The sequence below is a fragment of the Nelusetta ayraudi genome, unplaced genomic scaffold (genome assembly GCF_046127955.1).
Source record: "Nelusetta ayraudi isolate G7.1 ecotype Tasmania unplaced genomic scaffold, CSIRO-AGI_Nayr_v1 ptg000061l, whole genome shotgun sequence".
Lineage (NCBI taxonomy): Eukaryota > Metazoa > Chordata > Actinopteri > Tetraodontiformes > Monacanthidae > Nelusetta > Nelusetta ayraudi.
Window position 1 is genome coordinate 911,670 of NW_027466111.1, and position 15,362 is coordinate 927,031.

The 15,362-nt window shown below is 55.9% G+C and overlaps 2 protein-coding genes across 4 annotated transcripts; one reads left to right on the plus strand and one right to left on the minus strand.

The window, feature by feature from the left end:
• The first annotated feature begins 204 nt into the window (after nucleotides 1-204).
• gucy2g (guanylate cyclase 2g) lies at nucleotides 205-7,782 on the plus strand. Of its 2 annotated transcripts, XM_076040512.1 has the most exons (20): nucleotides 205-605; nucleotides 1,703-2,051; nucleotides 2,132-2,241; nucleotides 2,813-2,992; nucleotides 3,211-3,355; nucleotides 3,434-3,569; nucleotides 3,647-3,917; nucleotides 4,305-4,451; nucleotides 4,519-4,602; nucleotides 4,779-4,883; nucleotides 4,996-5,067; nucleotides 5,158-5,323; nucleotides 5,398-5,553; nucleotides 5,631-5,808; nucleotides 5,887-6,027; nucleotides 6,512-6,704; nucleotides 6,785-6,959; nucleotides 7,036-7,134; nucleotides 7,208-7,299; nucleotides 7,410-7,782. In XM_076040512.1, exons 1-20 carry the CDS (start codon nucleotides 219-221, stop codon nucleotides 7,674-7,676), a joined length of 3,453 nt encoding a protein of 1,150 aa, XP_075896627.1. In that variant the 5' UTR covers nucleotides 205-218; the 3' UTR covers nucleotides 7,677-7,782. The 2 variants fall into 2 exon arrangements, 1 of the variants encoding a protein (XP_075896627.1); XR_012928503.1 differs by having other exon boundaries at nucleotides 206-446; nucleotides 6,512-6,959; nucleotides 7,410-7,450.
• A 580-nt stretch (nucleotides 7,783-8,362) lies between these two features.
• On the minus strand, nucleotides 8,363-15,245 carry plxdc1 (plexin domain containing 1). Of its 2 annotated transcripts, none has more exons than XM_076040498.1 (13): nucleotides 14,751-15,245; nucleotides 12,654-12,769; nucleotides 11,644-11,778; nucleotides 11,499-11,568; nucleotides 10,924-11,046; nucleotides 10,729-10,847; nucleotides 10,453-10,561; nucleotides 10,247-10,342; nucleotides 10,037-10,118; nucleotides 9,903-9,963; nucleotides 9,707-9,833; nucleotides 9,434-9,594; nucleotides 8,363-9,341 (listed from the first exon to the last, which is right to left on the minus strand). In XM_076040498.1, exons 1-13 carry the CDS (start codon nucleotides 14,842-14,844, stop codon nucleotides 9,219-9,221), a joined length of 1,416 nt encoding a protein of 471 aa, XP_075896613.1. In that variant the 5' UTR covers nucleotides 14,845-15,245; the 3' UTR covers nucleotides 8,363-9,218. The 2 variants fall into 2 exon arrangements, with proteins under 2 accessions (XP_075896613.1, XP_075896612.1); XM_076040497.1 differs by having other exon boundaries at nucleotides 8,363-9,344; nucleotides 14,751-15,242.
• Nucleotides 15,246-15,362: the final 117 nt, after the last annotated feature.

Consider the following 15,362-nt stretch of genomic DNA (forward strand, 5'->3'; position numbering starts at 1 on the left):
ATAATAATAATAATCAAAACGTATTGTTGTGTATGCTCCTCCTAGTCCTACTTCTCCCTCCCCCTCATTCTTCCCTCTCCTCTCTTCCTCCTCCCTCCTCTTCCTCCTCCCTCCTCCTCGCTCCTCCCTCCTCCCCCTCCTCCTCCTCCTCCAGGCTGCAGGTATTTAAGCTGCTCTGCAGGTGACAGGTGACAGGTGACAGGTGGTGCCAGTGAATCATGCAGCTTCTTTTTTCATCCTTCTGGCTGCTGTTTGTGCGTCACATGGTGTTGACGGCGGCGGCCGACCACGATCACTGTGGCGGCGGCGGCGGCGGCAGCGGCAGCGGCAGCGGCAGCACCCCCCAGAGGCGGCGGCTGGTCATTGGGTTCCAGGCTCCCTGGAACATGTCGCTGCCCTTCAGCGCCCTGCGGCTGGGCTCCGCCCTCCAGATGGCGGTGGACAAGGTGAACAGGGAGCCGGGGCTGCTGGGTAATTACACCCTGGACTTTGTGCTGACGGACACCAGGTGTGAACCCAAAACCTCCCTGAGATCCTTCATCCAGCAGGTGTGGAAGGAGAAGGTGGCGGCGCTCTTCGGCCCCGCCTGTCCCGAGGAGGCTGAGGTAGGACCGCGACCGGGGGAGTCATGGCACCGCAGGGAGGTCATGGGACCTCAGACAGGGTCATGTGACCTCGGGGGGGGTTTTAATACTTGACATTTGGTGACGACTGCTCAACTTCCAGCTGAGTTTGTCCTGCCGCTGAGCAGAAACCAAACCTCCAGCAGCAGCTCTCAGCCTCTTCGTCATCTTCATCCATCATCTTCCACCACCGTCATCTATCATATTCATTGTCCATCTTCATCAATCATCATCATCATCATCATCATCATCATCCAATAACTTCATCATTTTCTTCCATCTTCTGCATCCGTCTTCTTCTATCATCCATCATCTTCATCATCAATTATCTTCATCCTCTTCATCCATCATCATTGTCCATCACTTTTATTATCCATCGTCTCCTTCCATCATCATCATCATCATCATCATCATCATCATCATCATCATCATCATCATCACTGTCATGTGTTGGTGGACTCCAATGCACGACAGAACGCTGATGCAGTTTAAGGTGTTTAATAATCCAGGGAAGTCGGACCGTCCAAGGTCGAGGGACAGTCCAAGGTAGAGGGACAGTCCAAGGTAGAGGGACAGTCCAAGGTCAAGATCAGGTGCAAGCGTTGACGGAGGCAGGCAGAATCGGCGTCCGGGTCGGGCAAGGGTCGCTACCAGCGACGAGGTCCAGAAGGGTCAGACAGGGAACGCAGCCAGAGCCGAGCAGGGTCGTTTGCGGGGAATCAGTCCGAGGGCGAGGCGAAGGCAGGGTCGTACGATCGCTTGTCAACAGGAAGCGAGGAGCGGAACAGCAGGGAGAAACAGATAATCTGGCCACGAGGGAACACAAGAGACGGGATTATAGAGGCAGGGCCACAGGTGCAGTTGGTTGGTAATCAGTGCTGGGCGGCCACCAACTGGAAGAAACAGAAACCACCGGGAATTGGAGGGGTGGGGGGGTGGGGGGGGGCACGTGAGAGGAGGTAGTGCGGAGACAGTGACAATCATCATCCATCATCTTCATCCATGTTCTTCATCTTCTATCATCTTCATCCCTCACCATCCATCATCTCCAGTTTTTCCATCCCCGTCCTTGTCTGAAGGTCACAGGCCTGGTGGCCTCTGCCTGGAACGTGCCGATGTTCGGCTTCGTGGGCCAGTCGTCCAAGATGGACGACGCCGGCGTCTACGACTCCTACGTGAAGGTGGTGCCTCCCCTGAGGAGGAGCGCCGAGGTCCTGCTGGAGACCCTGCGCTTCTTCGGCTGGAGCCACGTGGCCATGATCGGCGGCGGCCTGCCGTCCAACACCTGGGACAGCGTGGGGGCGCTGTGGAGCAGCGTGGAGGCCCTGCTGAGGGCGGAGCTGCAGCTGGCGGCCGCCGTGCAGTTCGACACCAGCGACCCTCAGCTGCTGTCGCACAACATCCAGTACGTGGCCACGGTGGCCAGAGGTAGGGGACGCAGTTGCACCGTGACCTTTGACCTTTGACCTTTCTCTCGGCCTCACTGGAGCTGCGCTGTGGACCTGCAGTGATCGTGGTGCTGAGCAACAAGGACGACTCCACGGCTCTGCTGCTGGAGGCCGAGCGGCAGCGACTGACCCACGGAGACTTTGTCTTCTTCCTAGTGCAGCACTTTGAGGTGAGTGAGACAGACTCACCTGTCTGTCTCACTCCCCTGTCTGTCTTCACTCCCCCGTCTGTCTTCACTCACCTGTCTGTCTCACTCACCTGTCTGTTTTCACTCCCCTGTCTGTCTCACTCACCTGTCTGTCTTCACTCACTCACCTGTCTGTCTCACTCACCTGACTGTCTGTCTTCACTCACCTGTCTGTCTTCACTCACCTGTCTGTCTCACTCCCCTGTCTGTCTCACTCACCTGACTGTCTTCACTCACTCACCTGTCTGTCTCACTCACCTGTCTGTCTTCACTCCCCTGTCTGTCTCACTCACCTGACTGTCTCACTCCCCTGACTGTCTTCACTCACTCCCCTGTCTGTCTCACTCCCCTGTCTGTCTCACTCACCTGTCTGTCTCACTCACCTGTCTGTTTTCACTCCCCTGTCTGTCTCACTCACCTGACTGTCTTCACTCACTCCCCTGACTGTCTTCACTCACCTGTCTGTCTGCCTGCTCCTGTGACTGGAGAAGCAGTCCAGGTGAGTCGCTGCTTCTTTGCGACATTCTGCTTCATTCTTGCGTCTGCAACGCAGGACAACTTGTGGAGACGAGCTCTGGGCAGCGTGGAGCAGGAGGCCACCAGAGTCTTCGACACCACCTTCATCATCGGCCAGAAGTCCTACGAAGGCTTCGAGTACTCAGACTTCTTCCAGAAGGTGTTGGATGGTCTGCAGGGACCGCCGTTCTGGAGCAACCTCACCTCCCCCACTGAGGTGAGCCACCGCCGAGACCTACAGCCAGCCTGCTCCTGCTCCCCTTGACCTCCTCCTGCTCCCCTTGACCTCCTCCTGCTCCCCTTGACCTGCTCCTGCTCCCCTTGACCTCCTCCTGCTCCCCTTGACCTCCTCCTGCTCCCGTTGACCTGCTCCTGCTCCCCTTGACCTCCTCCTGCTCCCCTTGACCTGCTCACCTTGACCTCCTCCTGCTGCAGGTCAGCCCTTACTCCGCCTACCTGCACGACGCCGTGCTGCTCTACGCCCGGGGGCTGAAAGACGTCCTCAAGGTCGGCGGAGACCCTCACGATGGCCGCCAGCTGTTGCGGACCCTGAAGGAGAAAAGTCACATTCGATTCCACGGTGAGTCGCTGCTTTCGTCGTCCTGGAAACATCTTCATCATCCCTGGTTGTCTTTACTGAACCTGATTGACTCGGCAGGAGCGTCGGGATTGGTGCACTTTGACCAGCAGGGGGAGAGAAACCTCGACTACTCCGTCTACCACCTGCAGCCTGAGGGGGGCTCCAGACAGTTTGTCCCCATCCTCCACTTCGACAGTCTCACCAGAACCGTCCAGTAACTACATCACCTTGTCAGTTGAAGGTTAAGCTCCGCCTCTTTGATCCCAGACACTGAAGTGATGTCGGTTCCAGGCCTACGTCCAGGCTGGGCTCGGTGCTCTGGCCCAAGGGTCGTCCTCCCACCGACAAGCCTGCCTGCGGCTTCAACAACGAGCGGTGCCGGTGGCTGAGCAGCGACGTGACCCTGCTGACCCTGCTGGTGACCTTCCCCCTGGTCGGCCTGCTGGCCCTGCTGGGCATCGGGGTCCTCCTCTGGCAGAAGGTGGGACTCCAGTCCAGACTGGACGACTCCTACTGGTGGCTCATCAGCTACAGCGACATCACCATCCTCCGGGAATCTCCAGTAAGATCAGCTTGGAGGTCTCCTTCAAAGTGTCCTCCCAGGAGGTCTCCTCTACCTTAAAGATCTCCTTCACTCTCTCCTCCACCCTGGAGGTCTCCTCCACTCTAAAGGTCTCCTCCACCCTGGAGGTCTCCTTCACTCTAAAGGTGTCCTCCACCCTGGAGGTCTCCTTCACTCTAAAGGTCTCCTTCACTCTAAAGGTGTCCTCCACCCTGGAGGTCTCCTTCACTCTAAAGGTGTCCTCCACTCTGAAGTTCTCCTCCACTCTAAAGGTCTCCTCCACCCTGGAGGTCTCCTTCACTCTAAAGGTCTCCTCCACCCTGGAGGTCTCCTTCACTCTCTCCTCCACCCTGAAGGTGTGTCTCAGGTCTGTGGTGTCTCCTCCAGGTGGGCCACAATTCATCAGTCAGCGCCACCTTCAGCCAAAGCGGCGGGGACGGCAGCGGCTCGCACTCCAGCATTTCCAACAACACCTACTGCCTGAAGGACCAGACGGGGAAGGAGAACATTTACACCATCATCGGGATCTACAAGGTAGTGGCTTGAGGAAAAGGTCCTTGGAGGCCACCATCCTTCTCTAACAATTTTGTTCCTCCACTAGGGGAACCAGGTTGCCATCAAGAAGATCAAGAACCATCTCAACTTCAACTTCCAGAAACCTTCTATTGTTGCAGAGTTTAACATGGTAATGATGGAGTTTGTGAACTTCTGTTCCATGGATTCCGATTAGAATAATAAAGTAGAAACAGTCCCACAACAACAAGATAGTTACGGAAAAGAGATTTGAATAGTGCGGTCTGAACTGGTCTGTTCTGGTGTGAAGTGGTTTGCCTGAGCAGCTGAATCTTGTTCCAAGAACAGATGAAGGAGATGAAACACGAGAACCTGGTCCAGTTCTTTGGTGTCTGCACAGAACCGCCCAACACCTGCCTGGTGATGCAGTACTGCAGGAAGGGCAGCCTGAAGGTCCACACACAGACACGAGCACACACACACCAACATAAACACACACACACACACACACACACACACACACACACACACACACACACTGTGTGAGCTCCAGTTTCTCCTCCAGGACGTCCTGCAAGCGCCGGATGTGGATCTGGATGGAATCTTCAAACTGTCCTTCGCTTACGACATCGTCAACGTCAGTCACAAACAAACCGTTGCTTCTCCAGCTCCTCCACGTGCTCCTCCCACCTCCATCTTCTCCTCCTCTCCCCTGTCTGCGTTTCAGGGGATGGAGTTCATCCACAGAAGCAACCTGAGGTTCCACGGGAACTTGAAGCTCAGCTCCTGCCTGGTGGACAGTCGGCTGCAGGTCAAACTCTCGGGCTTTGGTTTGTGGGAGTTCAGACGTGGCAGCAGAACCAGACGTTCCCTGGAGGAGGCAGATCACAGCGGTGAGAGGCCGCGGCGGTGGCAGGAATCTCGACGGTGAGCGGGAGCGACTGACCTCGTCCGTCCGTCTGCCCAGAGCTCTACTGGACGGCCCCGGAGCTGCTCCGGCAGGACCTGCAGCCCGCCACCGGGACGCCGCAAGGAGACGTCTTCAGCTTCGCCATCATCCTGTGGGAGCTGATGTTTGGCGCGAAGGCCGGCCCCTACCACCACCTCAACCTGGAGCCCAAGGGTAAGTGCAGCGCTGCCACCAGCAGGAGGCGCACTGCAGCAGCAACGCTGCCGGTACTAACCGGGAGTCCCGCTCAGAAATAATCATGCAGCTGCGGACGCCGTTCTGCGGGAACCTGCTGCGCCCGCTGCTCCCCGAGCAATCGTCTGACGAGGAGATCAGGTCGCTGCTGAGGACCTGCTGGAGTGAAGATCCAGACCTCAGACCTCCGTTTGGCTGCATCAGGAGACACCTGAGAGAGACCAGCCAGGACCGGTAGGGGCCTCGAGCCACCACGCGCTCGCTGGCCGGCGGCAGCGCTCATCCACTGCTTGTGTTGTTGTTGCGCTGCAGACACACAAACATCCTGGACAACATGGTGGACAAGTTGGAGAAATACGCAAACCACCTGGAGGAGGTGGTGGGGGAGAGGACAGCTCAGCTGACGGTGGAGAAGACCAGAGCCGACCGGCTGCTGTCCAGCATGCTGCCCAGGTGACTCCGCCCACTGACTCACACTGACTGTGCCCACTGGTCACTGCAGTGACTCTGCCCACTGACCCTCAGTGACTCCACCCACTGAACCTCAGTGACTCCGCCCACTGGCCACTGCACTGCCTCCGCCCACTAACTGGTCTAACACTTGGCTCCAGTCACTGCAGGGACTCCGCCTACTAATCCCCAGTGACTCCACCCACTTTCCCCCAGCCACTTTGCCCACTGGACCGCAGTGACTCCACCCACTGACCCTCAGTGACTCCGCCCACTGGCCACTGCACTGACTCCGCCCACTAACTGATCACTGCAGTGACTCCACCCACTAATCCCCAGTGACTCCACCCACTTTCCCCCAGTGACTCCGCCCACTAATCCCCAGTGACTCCACCCACTTTCCCCCAGCCACTTTGCCCACTGGACCGCAGTGACTCCGCCCACTGACCTCCAGTGACTCCGCCCACTGACCCACTGTTTACTGCAGGTCCATCGCAGACCAGTTGATGTCGGGGAAGCCAGTGGAGCCGCAGAGCTACAACATGGTGACGGTCTTCTTCTCCGACATTGTGGGCTTCACCTCCATGTGCTCCGTCAGCTCCGCCCTGGAGGTGGTGACCTTCCTGAACGACCTCTACAGCCTGTTTGATGACATCATCAAGATGTACGACGTGTACAAGGCCAGTGATTTTCTTTGTTTCCATCCCAAGGAGTGTTTTTTCCGTCGATGTCGGCTGTCATTCCTCTCCTCCTCCACCAGGTGGAGACCATCGGCGACGCCTACATGGTGGCCAGCGGCGTTCCCATCAGCAACGGGGACCAACACGCCCTGGAGATCTGCACCATGGCGCTGCACTTCCTCAGCTCCATCCAGGTCTTCAGGATCCACCATCGGCCCACCGACAGTCTGGCTATCCGCATCGGGATCCACTCCGGTGAGGGAAAACTACTTCCTGTCCTCAGCGCCTCTGACCCCTGACCTCTGACCTCTGACCGCCCTGGGTCGTGCAGGTCCAGTGGTGGCCGGTGTGGTCGGGACCACGATGCCTCGCTACTGCCTGTTTGGCGACACGGTCAACACGGCCTCACGCCTGGAGAGCAGCAGCTTGCGTAAGTGACGGCGATGGCGGCGCCACCTGGCGGCTTGGCACTTGAACTGACTGGCCTTTGACCTCTCCGGCAGCGATGAAGATCCACGTCTCCCAGTCCACGGCTGACATCCTGCTGCAGGCCGGCGTCTTCCAGCTGGAGGAGCGAGGACACGTTGAGATGAAGGTGAATTCTGGGAAATGTAGGCAAAGAGAAGCAGCGTCTGCCAGCAGCCTCAGCCTCAGTCTGAGTGTGTGTGTGTGTGTGTGTGTGCGTGTGTGTGTCCGCCACCACAGGGCAAAGGTTCCCACAGGACCTACTGGCTGTTGAGGAAACAGGACTTCTGTCCGCTGCCTTGCTCCACGCCGCCGCCTCCAGGCGACGGCCTCCATCAGGTAACCGCTGCAACCGTCTCAGCCGCCGTCAGTCACAGTTCCTCCTGGTTACTGCCGAGTGTCTGTGGCAGGAACCAGGAAGCGACAGGCCGACGAGGAAGAAGCACCGAGGGCATCGAGACTGATGGCACCACCAGAGGATGTGCTGGAGGACCTCGACCTCACTGACCTCACTCACCTTCTCTGTGGTGTCCCAATACTGTTCTTGTTTGAGAACGTTCTCAGTAGAACTCATTTATACAGAAGAAACATGAAGAATACATAAAAACTTCAAACACAGCGTGACTCTGGGGTGCTCTTTGTGTCAGTTTCCCTCCATCGGTTGGACCCGTTCACAACATAACAGAATTTGTCATTTCTTTCATGAATTGCAAATGTCTGAGTAGATCTTTACAAATGTCTATAGTATAGGTAGCCTACAAGTAGCCTACAGCTGGTACAGTTAGCCTACATTTAGCATGGCTGGTGGACTTGTGGAGACGCCCCCCTGTCAATCTGCCAGTGGGAGAAGTTTTGTGTGTCTGCTGTGTGAAGCACTTCACCTTCCATGCCGTCGCTACGGGTCGTCTGTCACCGTGGAGAAGGTCGCCGCCCACCGGAGACCCTGCTTCTAACTGGCTCCGCCTCCGTTGACCTTCAAGGACCTCCGGAACATCAGAACCTCAGGCCCTCTGTTGTAACACCTCTGGACTGTCTCAGCACTTTGGTTGTCGTGTTGCTGTTTTCTCTTAATCTTCTGGACCTTGAAAGAAGGTTGGAGGTCCCTCACTGACCGACCTGCTCTCATTTCTGACTGAACACACGTTGTACAGTGTCTTTGGAATGCAAACAGTGATTCACAACAGAACATTGAGTTCAACCAAGAAGCTGTTTAATGCTGATCAGATATATTGAGCAGGAGTTGCTCCCGTGCGTGGAGCAGCTGGACCATCATCTCAGGACCCTCTAGTCAGGATGGAGACTGAGTCTGAGTGAGTGCAGAAAATCTTCTGGGGGGAGGAGCCTCAGCCATGTTGGTTGACTGCAGAGAAGCAATCGGATGAGTCCCAGTGCTGCCCCCCTGGCAGATTATTGGAGAAGTTGGAGTCCCTGAAGTTTTTACATGAAAAGTGAGCAAATGGTCTTCTAGGTTATGGGGTCAACTGATCCATCAATTTCCCTGGTTGGAAGATCACATTACTTTCTTTCCACAGACTTTGAGCAGAGGAAGTGAGCAGAGACTTTGGCCTCTGCTCACTTCCTCTTTCAACCAAAATCACGTGAGTCGTACCAACGTTCACCACCTGCAACAGAGAAGTCCATCAATTCATCCAATCGACGTCTCTGCCGCCGCGGTGCTTCTGCACGCTGCTAATGTTACATACAAGATGTCATGAACAATCGTCGGTGAAAAGTGGGACTGACAAAGAAACGACGGTGTTGCTCAAGTCAAGCTACGTGTGTTTGCAGTGCGAAGGCTCGCTGGATTCTGGTCCCTGACCACCGGGTGGCGCTAATGACTCTGCTTATGGCCGAAAGCCCCGCCGTGTGCCTCAGCACCTGCTGCACCTGCCGAGTCTCTGAGATGTGAGGGAGCGACGGGAAACAGTGTCCAGCCTCAGGGTGGCGCTAGCCGCGCTCTGCGTCCTCCTGCGTTGCTGTAATGCCTGCTATGTCCTCTGGAGGCGCCTCCTCCCCCTCCCCCTCCCCCCCCCTTCTCTCCCGCCGTCCTCAGCAGCACTGCTCGGCCTCGATGAAGCCGTCCTTCTCGTGGCCTCCCAGCTCCACCTCGGTGTAGCTGGAGCTGCATCCTTGGTTGCGGAACTTCATGGAGGGCCAGTAGTTGTTGCTGCGCTGCTGCAGCAGGGAGGACACAAGTGGAGGGGAGGGGTCAGTGCGGGGGAGGGGGCGTGGCCAGCGGGGTAACACGGTGGGCGTGGCCTCACCTGCATGAGGTAGAAGGGCGGAGCCACCGTCGGGTGCGTGTTGATGTAGTAGACGGCCAGCAAGGTGAGCGCCACCAGCAGGAGCAGCGCCGCTGCCACGCCGGCCACGATGGCGGCGTTCTCGGTCGCCCCCTGGTGGTCTGGAGGACTCGTCTGCTGATCTGCTGGACCAGAAGGAAGCTGTGTGAAGTGTATGTGCGTGTGTGTGTGTGTGTGTGTGTGGGGGGGGGGGGGGGGGGGGGGAGAGAGAGAGAGAGAGAGAGAGAGGGGGACCTTTCTGAGTCACAGGCCGCTGCTCCTCCGACGAGGATGAGGGTGCTGGAGGTGGAGATGTGTCGTTGAAGGAGCCGGTGGGTCCCTCATACTGAGGAGGTTCGAAGTCCTGGCAGGAGCCTCGGGCCTGGACGGAGGTCGGAGGTTAAGGTTAGAGGACGGCAGGCTGGTAGCAGCTCACCTGGGCAAGTCTCACCTGTTCGGGGCAGCCGTAGTCCAGCCACTCCTGTCGGTGGCGGTCCACACCGTCAGAGCACCTGAAGGTCACAGAGGTCACCGTCAGACTCAGCTTGGAGGAGGCGGAGCTGCACCACAACAAAGGCCTCCTACCGTTGCAGCGTGTTGCACCAGCCGCAGCCAGAGACGAGGTCAGAGGTCAGGCAGAGGAGGCAGGACGTGAGCTGGAGACAAGCTGAGGGAACCAGAAGGAGGCAGAGGAGCTCAGCAGCAGCAACAGCAGCAGCAGCAGCAGCAGCAGCAGCAGCAGCAGCAACAGCAGCCACCTCCTGTCAGCTGAAGACCTCATTCGAAGATACTCACTGGGCAGAGGGGTGAAGACGAAGGCCGACCTGCTGACAATCCTGGAGGCGTCCACCTCCACGCGGTGATACTCATAGATGGTCTGACGGTTCCTCTCTGCAGACAGACAGACAGACAGACAGACAGACAGAGACAGATGGATTTGCTGGATCTGCTGGATCTGCCAGAAGATCTTTCAGATCTCCAGACTGCAGTGTGAGTCGTACCTGAGGCGGAGGCGGAGGCGGAGGCGGAGACTCGGGCCATGAAGGCGTCAGAGAGTCCCACCTTCACCGGGTGCTCCGTGGAGTTGATCTGGGCGACCGGCACCGGGACCTGAGGAACAGGGGGGGCAGAGTCTCTCCACGTCCCACCACCACAGAAGAAGAAGAAGAAGAAGAAGAAGAAGAAGGAGGAGAAGAAGAAGAAGGAGGAGAAGGAGGAGAAGAAGAAGAAGAAGGAGGAGGAGAAGAAGGAGAAGAGGACAAAGACAGACGGCTCACGTCTTGGTAGCTGAAGATGATGGTTCCGTTCCTGTGCAGCGCCGCCTGGAAGGTGAAGTGGCCTTCGGCCTCGCGCTGCTTCAGCCTCACTCGGTCCCACTGCACCACAAACATGTTTCCTGCCAGACAGCAGCGCCCGGTGAGACGCCGGCGGCTGCCACCGGGGCGGCGCCACCACCGCAGAAGGCCACTCACCGTTGTCTGAGTACCTCACGGTGGAGTTCCTGGAGAAGCTGGGGTCAAAGTTCGCCATGAGGGGCGCCACGTACTGAGTGGCGGTCAGCATCCGGTGGGTGACATCGCCCATGAAGATGAACCCTGGTGGACGGAGGCAGAAGTACACCAGGAGGATGATAAAAACAGTCGGCAAGCATGAGTGAATGAGTGAATGAGTGAGTGAGTGAGTGAGTGAGTGAGTGAATGAGTGAGTGAATGAATGAGTGAGTGACTGAGTGAGTGAGTGACTGAATGAGTGTAATGAGTGAGTGAGTGAGTGAGTGAATCAATGAGTGAGTGAGTGAATGAATGAGTGAATGAGTGAGTGAGTGAGTGAGTGAGTGAGTGAGTGAATGAATGAGTGACTGAGTGAGTGAGTGAGTGAGTGAATCAATGAGTGAGTGAGTGAGTGAGTGAATGAGTGAATGAGTGAGTGAGCGAATGAATGAGTGAATGAATCAATGTGTGAATGAATAAATGAAGGAATGAATGAGTGAATGAATGAGTGAATGATTGAGGGGCTCCAGCTGGTCGACTGGAGGAAGTGAACTGACCTCCAGTGGCGATGATGATCTGCCTCAGGTAGTGACCGTAGAATGGGAAGTCAAAGGAGAGCGCCACCCTCTGGAGAAGAAAGATCTCTCAATGTCCAGCCAGCGTGTGTGTGTGTGTGTGTGTGTGTGTGTGTGTGAGTCTGACCGCGGCCTGCCGGTGGGTGCTGGACAGGATTCCGTGGATCTGGACCTGCAGCCCGTCCAGGTTCACCCACAGTTCCTCAGTGCCTCTGTCGGTGGGACCGAAACTCTCCCAGGTGTAGTACCGCTGGGAGTCCACCTGGGGGAGGCAGAGAGCGCACCGACAGACAGCTCGGTGAAATCATCCTTTCTTTACTTCTGAAATCTTCTGCAGGATCTTCCCACTTTTGTTTTTCCAATCTCCCAAAAGAAGCAGAAATATGGCAGCATGGTTTTCATTCCTCGGTGTTTCAACCACAGGACTTTCTCCTCGGTGTTTCAGGACTGAAAACCAATCTGCTCCTTGCATTTGTCGTAATGAGGAGAAGCGGATAAGGCGATGCCAAACATCAGCTTGATTGTTCCTCCTGAACTGAACTCCTCCTGGACTTTGACCGTTGATTCCCCGCACCTCCACCAGAGGGAGCTGTTCGCGCATCTCCACCACCGCTGGGTTTTCTGGGCGCGGATGAAGCTGGCGGAGAGCAGCAGGAAGTGGAGCAGTTATAAGCAGCATCTGCTGCTCCACATTCAGCCGCTGACCCACTTTGGTGAGTCTGCAGCAGGTCTCTCTCTCCCTCTCTCTCTCTCTCTCGCCCCCACAGCCCTCTGATCCATGGTTGGAGCCCAGTTGGAGGGTCAGAGTCAAAACGGTTCGCCAAAAAACACCGATCTGGTCCAAGTGAGTCACTCGTCAGAGCTGCAGACTCACTTTAAACAAACATTTTCAGTTGGCAGGACGAAACTTTGCACATCTGCTTCCAGTTTGCAGGAGAGGAACACAACAACTGCTGGACTGGCTTGAACTTCCCTGAAGGAGTCAAAGCAGCTCGGCAGCTCCGTCCTCACTGCAAAGCTTCTCTGCATCTAAACTTCTCCCTGTTGGTTTGGGTTTTTTTTTAAATTCATTTTCAAGACAAACAAAAATTCAAGCAGCCAATGAGGAAGTTGTGAGGAGCTGCAGTAGCGTCTCACCACCACACGGGTCATGTTGTCGGGCAGGGTGCTGATCTCCGGAGCTTCTCGCGCCTCCCTGCGTTTGTTCCCGTCGCTGCTGCAGAAACTGGACGGATCGGCATCAGGAGCGCCATCTACAGGAAGGAGAGAAGCCTGCAGTGAGTGAGCAGCGGGACCAGCGTCTCCGGGAGGGTCTCGGTACCTCAGCTTGACCACCGTCTAAGAAAACCAAACCTGAACATCTGGAAAACCTCAAGCTGGCTGACGTTCAGGACAGCCAATCAGCTGACAGAGGCAGAAAAGAGCAAGAGCACGAGGGAAACCCCTGAACACTTCTCCTGCGTGCGAGAGGATCATCTGCTCAGCTGATCAGATCTTTGTGTTTTTCCACTTGACGGCTCCAGGAAGGCTTTTTCGGCCCCGTCTGAGTCGTGACTCAGTTCTGAGTTTGAGGTCAACGCACTTGATTTGCACAACAGCCTGAGCTCCGTTGTTTGGGTTCCAGGCCGATTGAGCCGCGTTGAGCAGTTTGTGTGATGGTGGCTGCAGCGAGGCTGGAGCGGCAGCAGGAAACAAAGTGTTCCTGGAGGTCAGCGGACATCCTCTGGTCCTTGGCCATGAAAACATTCAGAGTGGCTCGCTCTGTGTTTCCACTTACTGACTGGTTTCGCATTTATTGGTCACTTAGATGGGAAAGGCAGAAAGAAGCTGCTGCTGCTGCTGCTGCTGCTGCTGCTGCCGAGCCTCCCAGCCCAAAGAGCAACTGCTCCTCAAGACCAACAGAGAAGATTCTCTGTGAAATGACTGTAGCGTGTGTGTCAAGCCTGTAGGTGGAGCTGGAAACCTTCCACAGAGATGCAGCAGAAAGAGGAGTCAAGGAGTCCCAGAAGAAAAAGAAAAAGAGAAAGAGAACGAGAAGATAGAGACGTGTCAGCAGACACCACCTCAGGAAAGAGGCGTTGAGAGTCGAAACCTTTGGAAATGCGGCAGGAGCGTCGGGATGTGTTCCACCTACACAATGTGTTGTGTGGTGTTGTGTTAATGTGGACATCAGACGGAAGAGGAGGAGGAGGAAGAGGAGGAGGAGGAGCAGCAGCAGCAGCAGCAGCAGGAGGCGGCAGGCCAGCTGAACTAAAGACCCAACAAGCTGAAGAAGAAGAAGAAGAAGAAGAAGAAAGCCCCTCCCCCTCTGGGGAGTGGACCGAGCTGCCGTCAGTCAGTAGGCAGGAGCAGTGAAGGTCAAACGCCACCGTCTTCTCTCTGACCTCATGGATCATCGAACCCACTTTCCTCTTCCAGCACTGAAGCACATGTGAGGGTTGGTGGGAGGGTCCTGCTTCTTCTCACCTGGACTCTGGACTCTGGACGGCGACCAAGGTCTGAGAGGAACATGGGTCCTGAGTCCTTCTCTTGGCTGACTGCACCCGGTTTCCTCTTTAACCTCAAAGGTTTTGCATCCGTGTAATTAAGGTTCTACCGAACCCTGTTGGTCCACCTTCAGCCCTGACCCAGACCTGGTCCTGGGGTCCACCTACAGTCCTAACCTGGTCCTGGTCCTGGTGCTGGTCTTGTCCTGGTCTTGGTGCTCGGGTCCACTTACAATCAGACCTGGTCTTAGTCTTGGTCGTGGTCTTGTTCCTGGGGTCCATCTACAGCCCAGACCCAGACCTGGTCCTGGTCCTTGTCCTTATCTGGTCCTGGTCTTTGCCCAGGGTCCACCTACAGCCCTGACCTGGTTCTGGTGTTGGTCCTGCTGGTGCCACTTGGTCCCAGCTCATATTTGACACTTTTGCACACGATTGAGGCCAGAACCTTTGTACTCGAGTGCAGTCCAGAGATCCGATTTTGAAGCTGAGCTCTAAACTGAGCGGCACCGAGGCTCCTGATCAGAGCAGCAGCAGCAGCAGCAGCAGCAGCAGCAGCAGCAGCAGCCACAGGAGAGCCTGGAGAAAGTGGAGCAGCCCAAGAAACAGGGCTGTCTAAAAATAAAAAGTCTCCAAGGAGAGCATATATACAGGACACACACACTCTTACCCCCCACATACACACACACACACACTAATCAATGGTAAACTTCCTAAAAGGACTCTAGAAGTGTGATTGGCTGCAGCTCACCTTCCTGGACCCTGGTCGGCTCCGTCCGCCACAGACAGAGGAGGAGGAGGAGGAGGAGGAGGCAGAGCCTCGGGACGTCCAGCCGAGTCTTCATCACCTCCTGATGGTCCTCCTGTCCACCCTGGGGCCTCCTTCCTCTCCTTCCTCCTCTTCCTCTCTGCAGCTCAGTCGGCCGTCACTCGTTCTCCTCTGTCCCCTGTCACTTCCTCTCTGGTTCCTGGAGGAGCGTCAGGTTGATGGTTCCATGGTGACCAGGAGCTGCAAAGTCTTTCTCCTTCCTGGACCTGCTGAAGTCTCCTGAAGTCTCCTGAAGTCTCCTGATCTTCTCGCTCGCTCCTTCTTCTCCTTGTGCCTCCCACTGAAATTCTTCTCCTCTCTTTATTTCTCTGCACCGAAATCATGTAAAGGGGGCGGAGCTGGGAGAAGCCTGGCGCCCCCGTGTGGTCAAAGACTGAACCAAAACACTTCACCAGTGATTTATTATTATTATTATTATTATTATTATTATTATTATTATTATTATCATTATTATTACTACTACTACCTCTCATCCCTTCAGCAAATAATTGTTAAGGACAGAATGAAGAATTTAATTTAATTTCAGAACTGCAG

What these genes read in the sequence shown, in the direction of transcription:
- gucy2g (XM_076040512.1), top strand. Translation starts at nt 219, where the DNA reads ATGCAGCTTCTTTTTTCATCCTTCTGGCTGCTGTTTGTGCGTCACATG. An exon ending in AAGTCACATTCGATTCCACG is followed by an intron (nt 3,356 to 3,433) that starts GTGAGTCGCTGC and finishes TTGACTCGGCAG; the next exon opens with GAGCGTCGGGATTGGTGCAC. An exon ending in CCTCAACCTGGAGCCCAAGG is followed by an intron (nt 5,554 to 5,630) that starts GTAAGTGCAGCG and finishes AGTCCCGCTCAG; the next exon opens with AAATAATCATGCAGCTGCGG.
- plxdc1 (XM_076040497.1), bottom strand. Translation starts at nt 14,844, where the DNA reads ATGAAGACTCGGCTGGACGTCCCGAGGCTCTGCCTCCTCCTCCTCCTC. An exon ending in GATCATCATCGCCACTGGAG is followed by an intron (nt 11,047 to 11,498) that starts GTCAGTTCACTT and finishes TCCGTCCACCAG; the next exon opens with GGTTCATCTTCATGGGCGAT. An exon ending in ACTACGGCTGCCCCGAACAG is followed by an intron (nt 9,834 to 9,902) that starts GTGAGACTTGCC and finishes ACCTCCGTCCAG; the next exon opens with GCCCGAGGCTCCTGCCAGGA.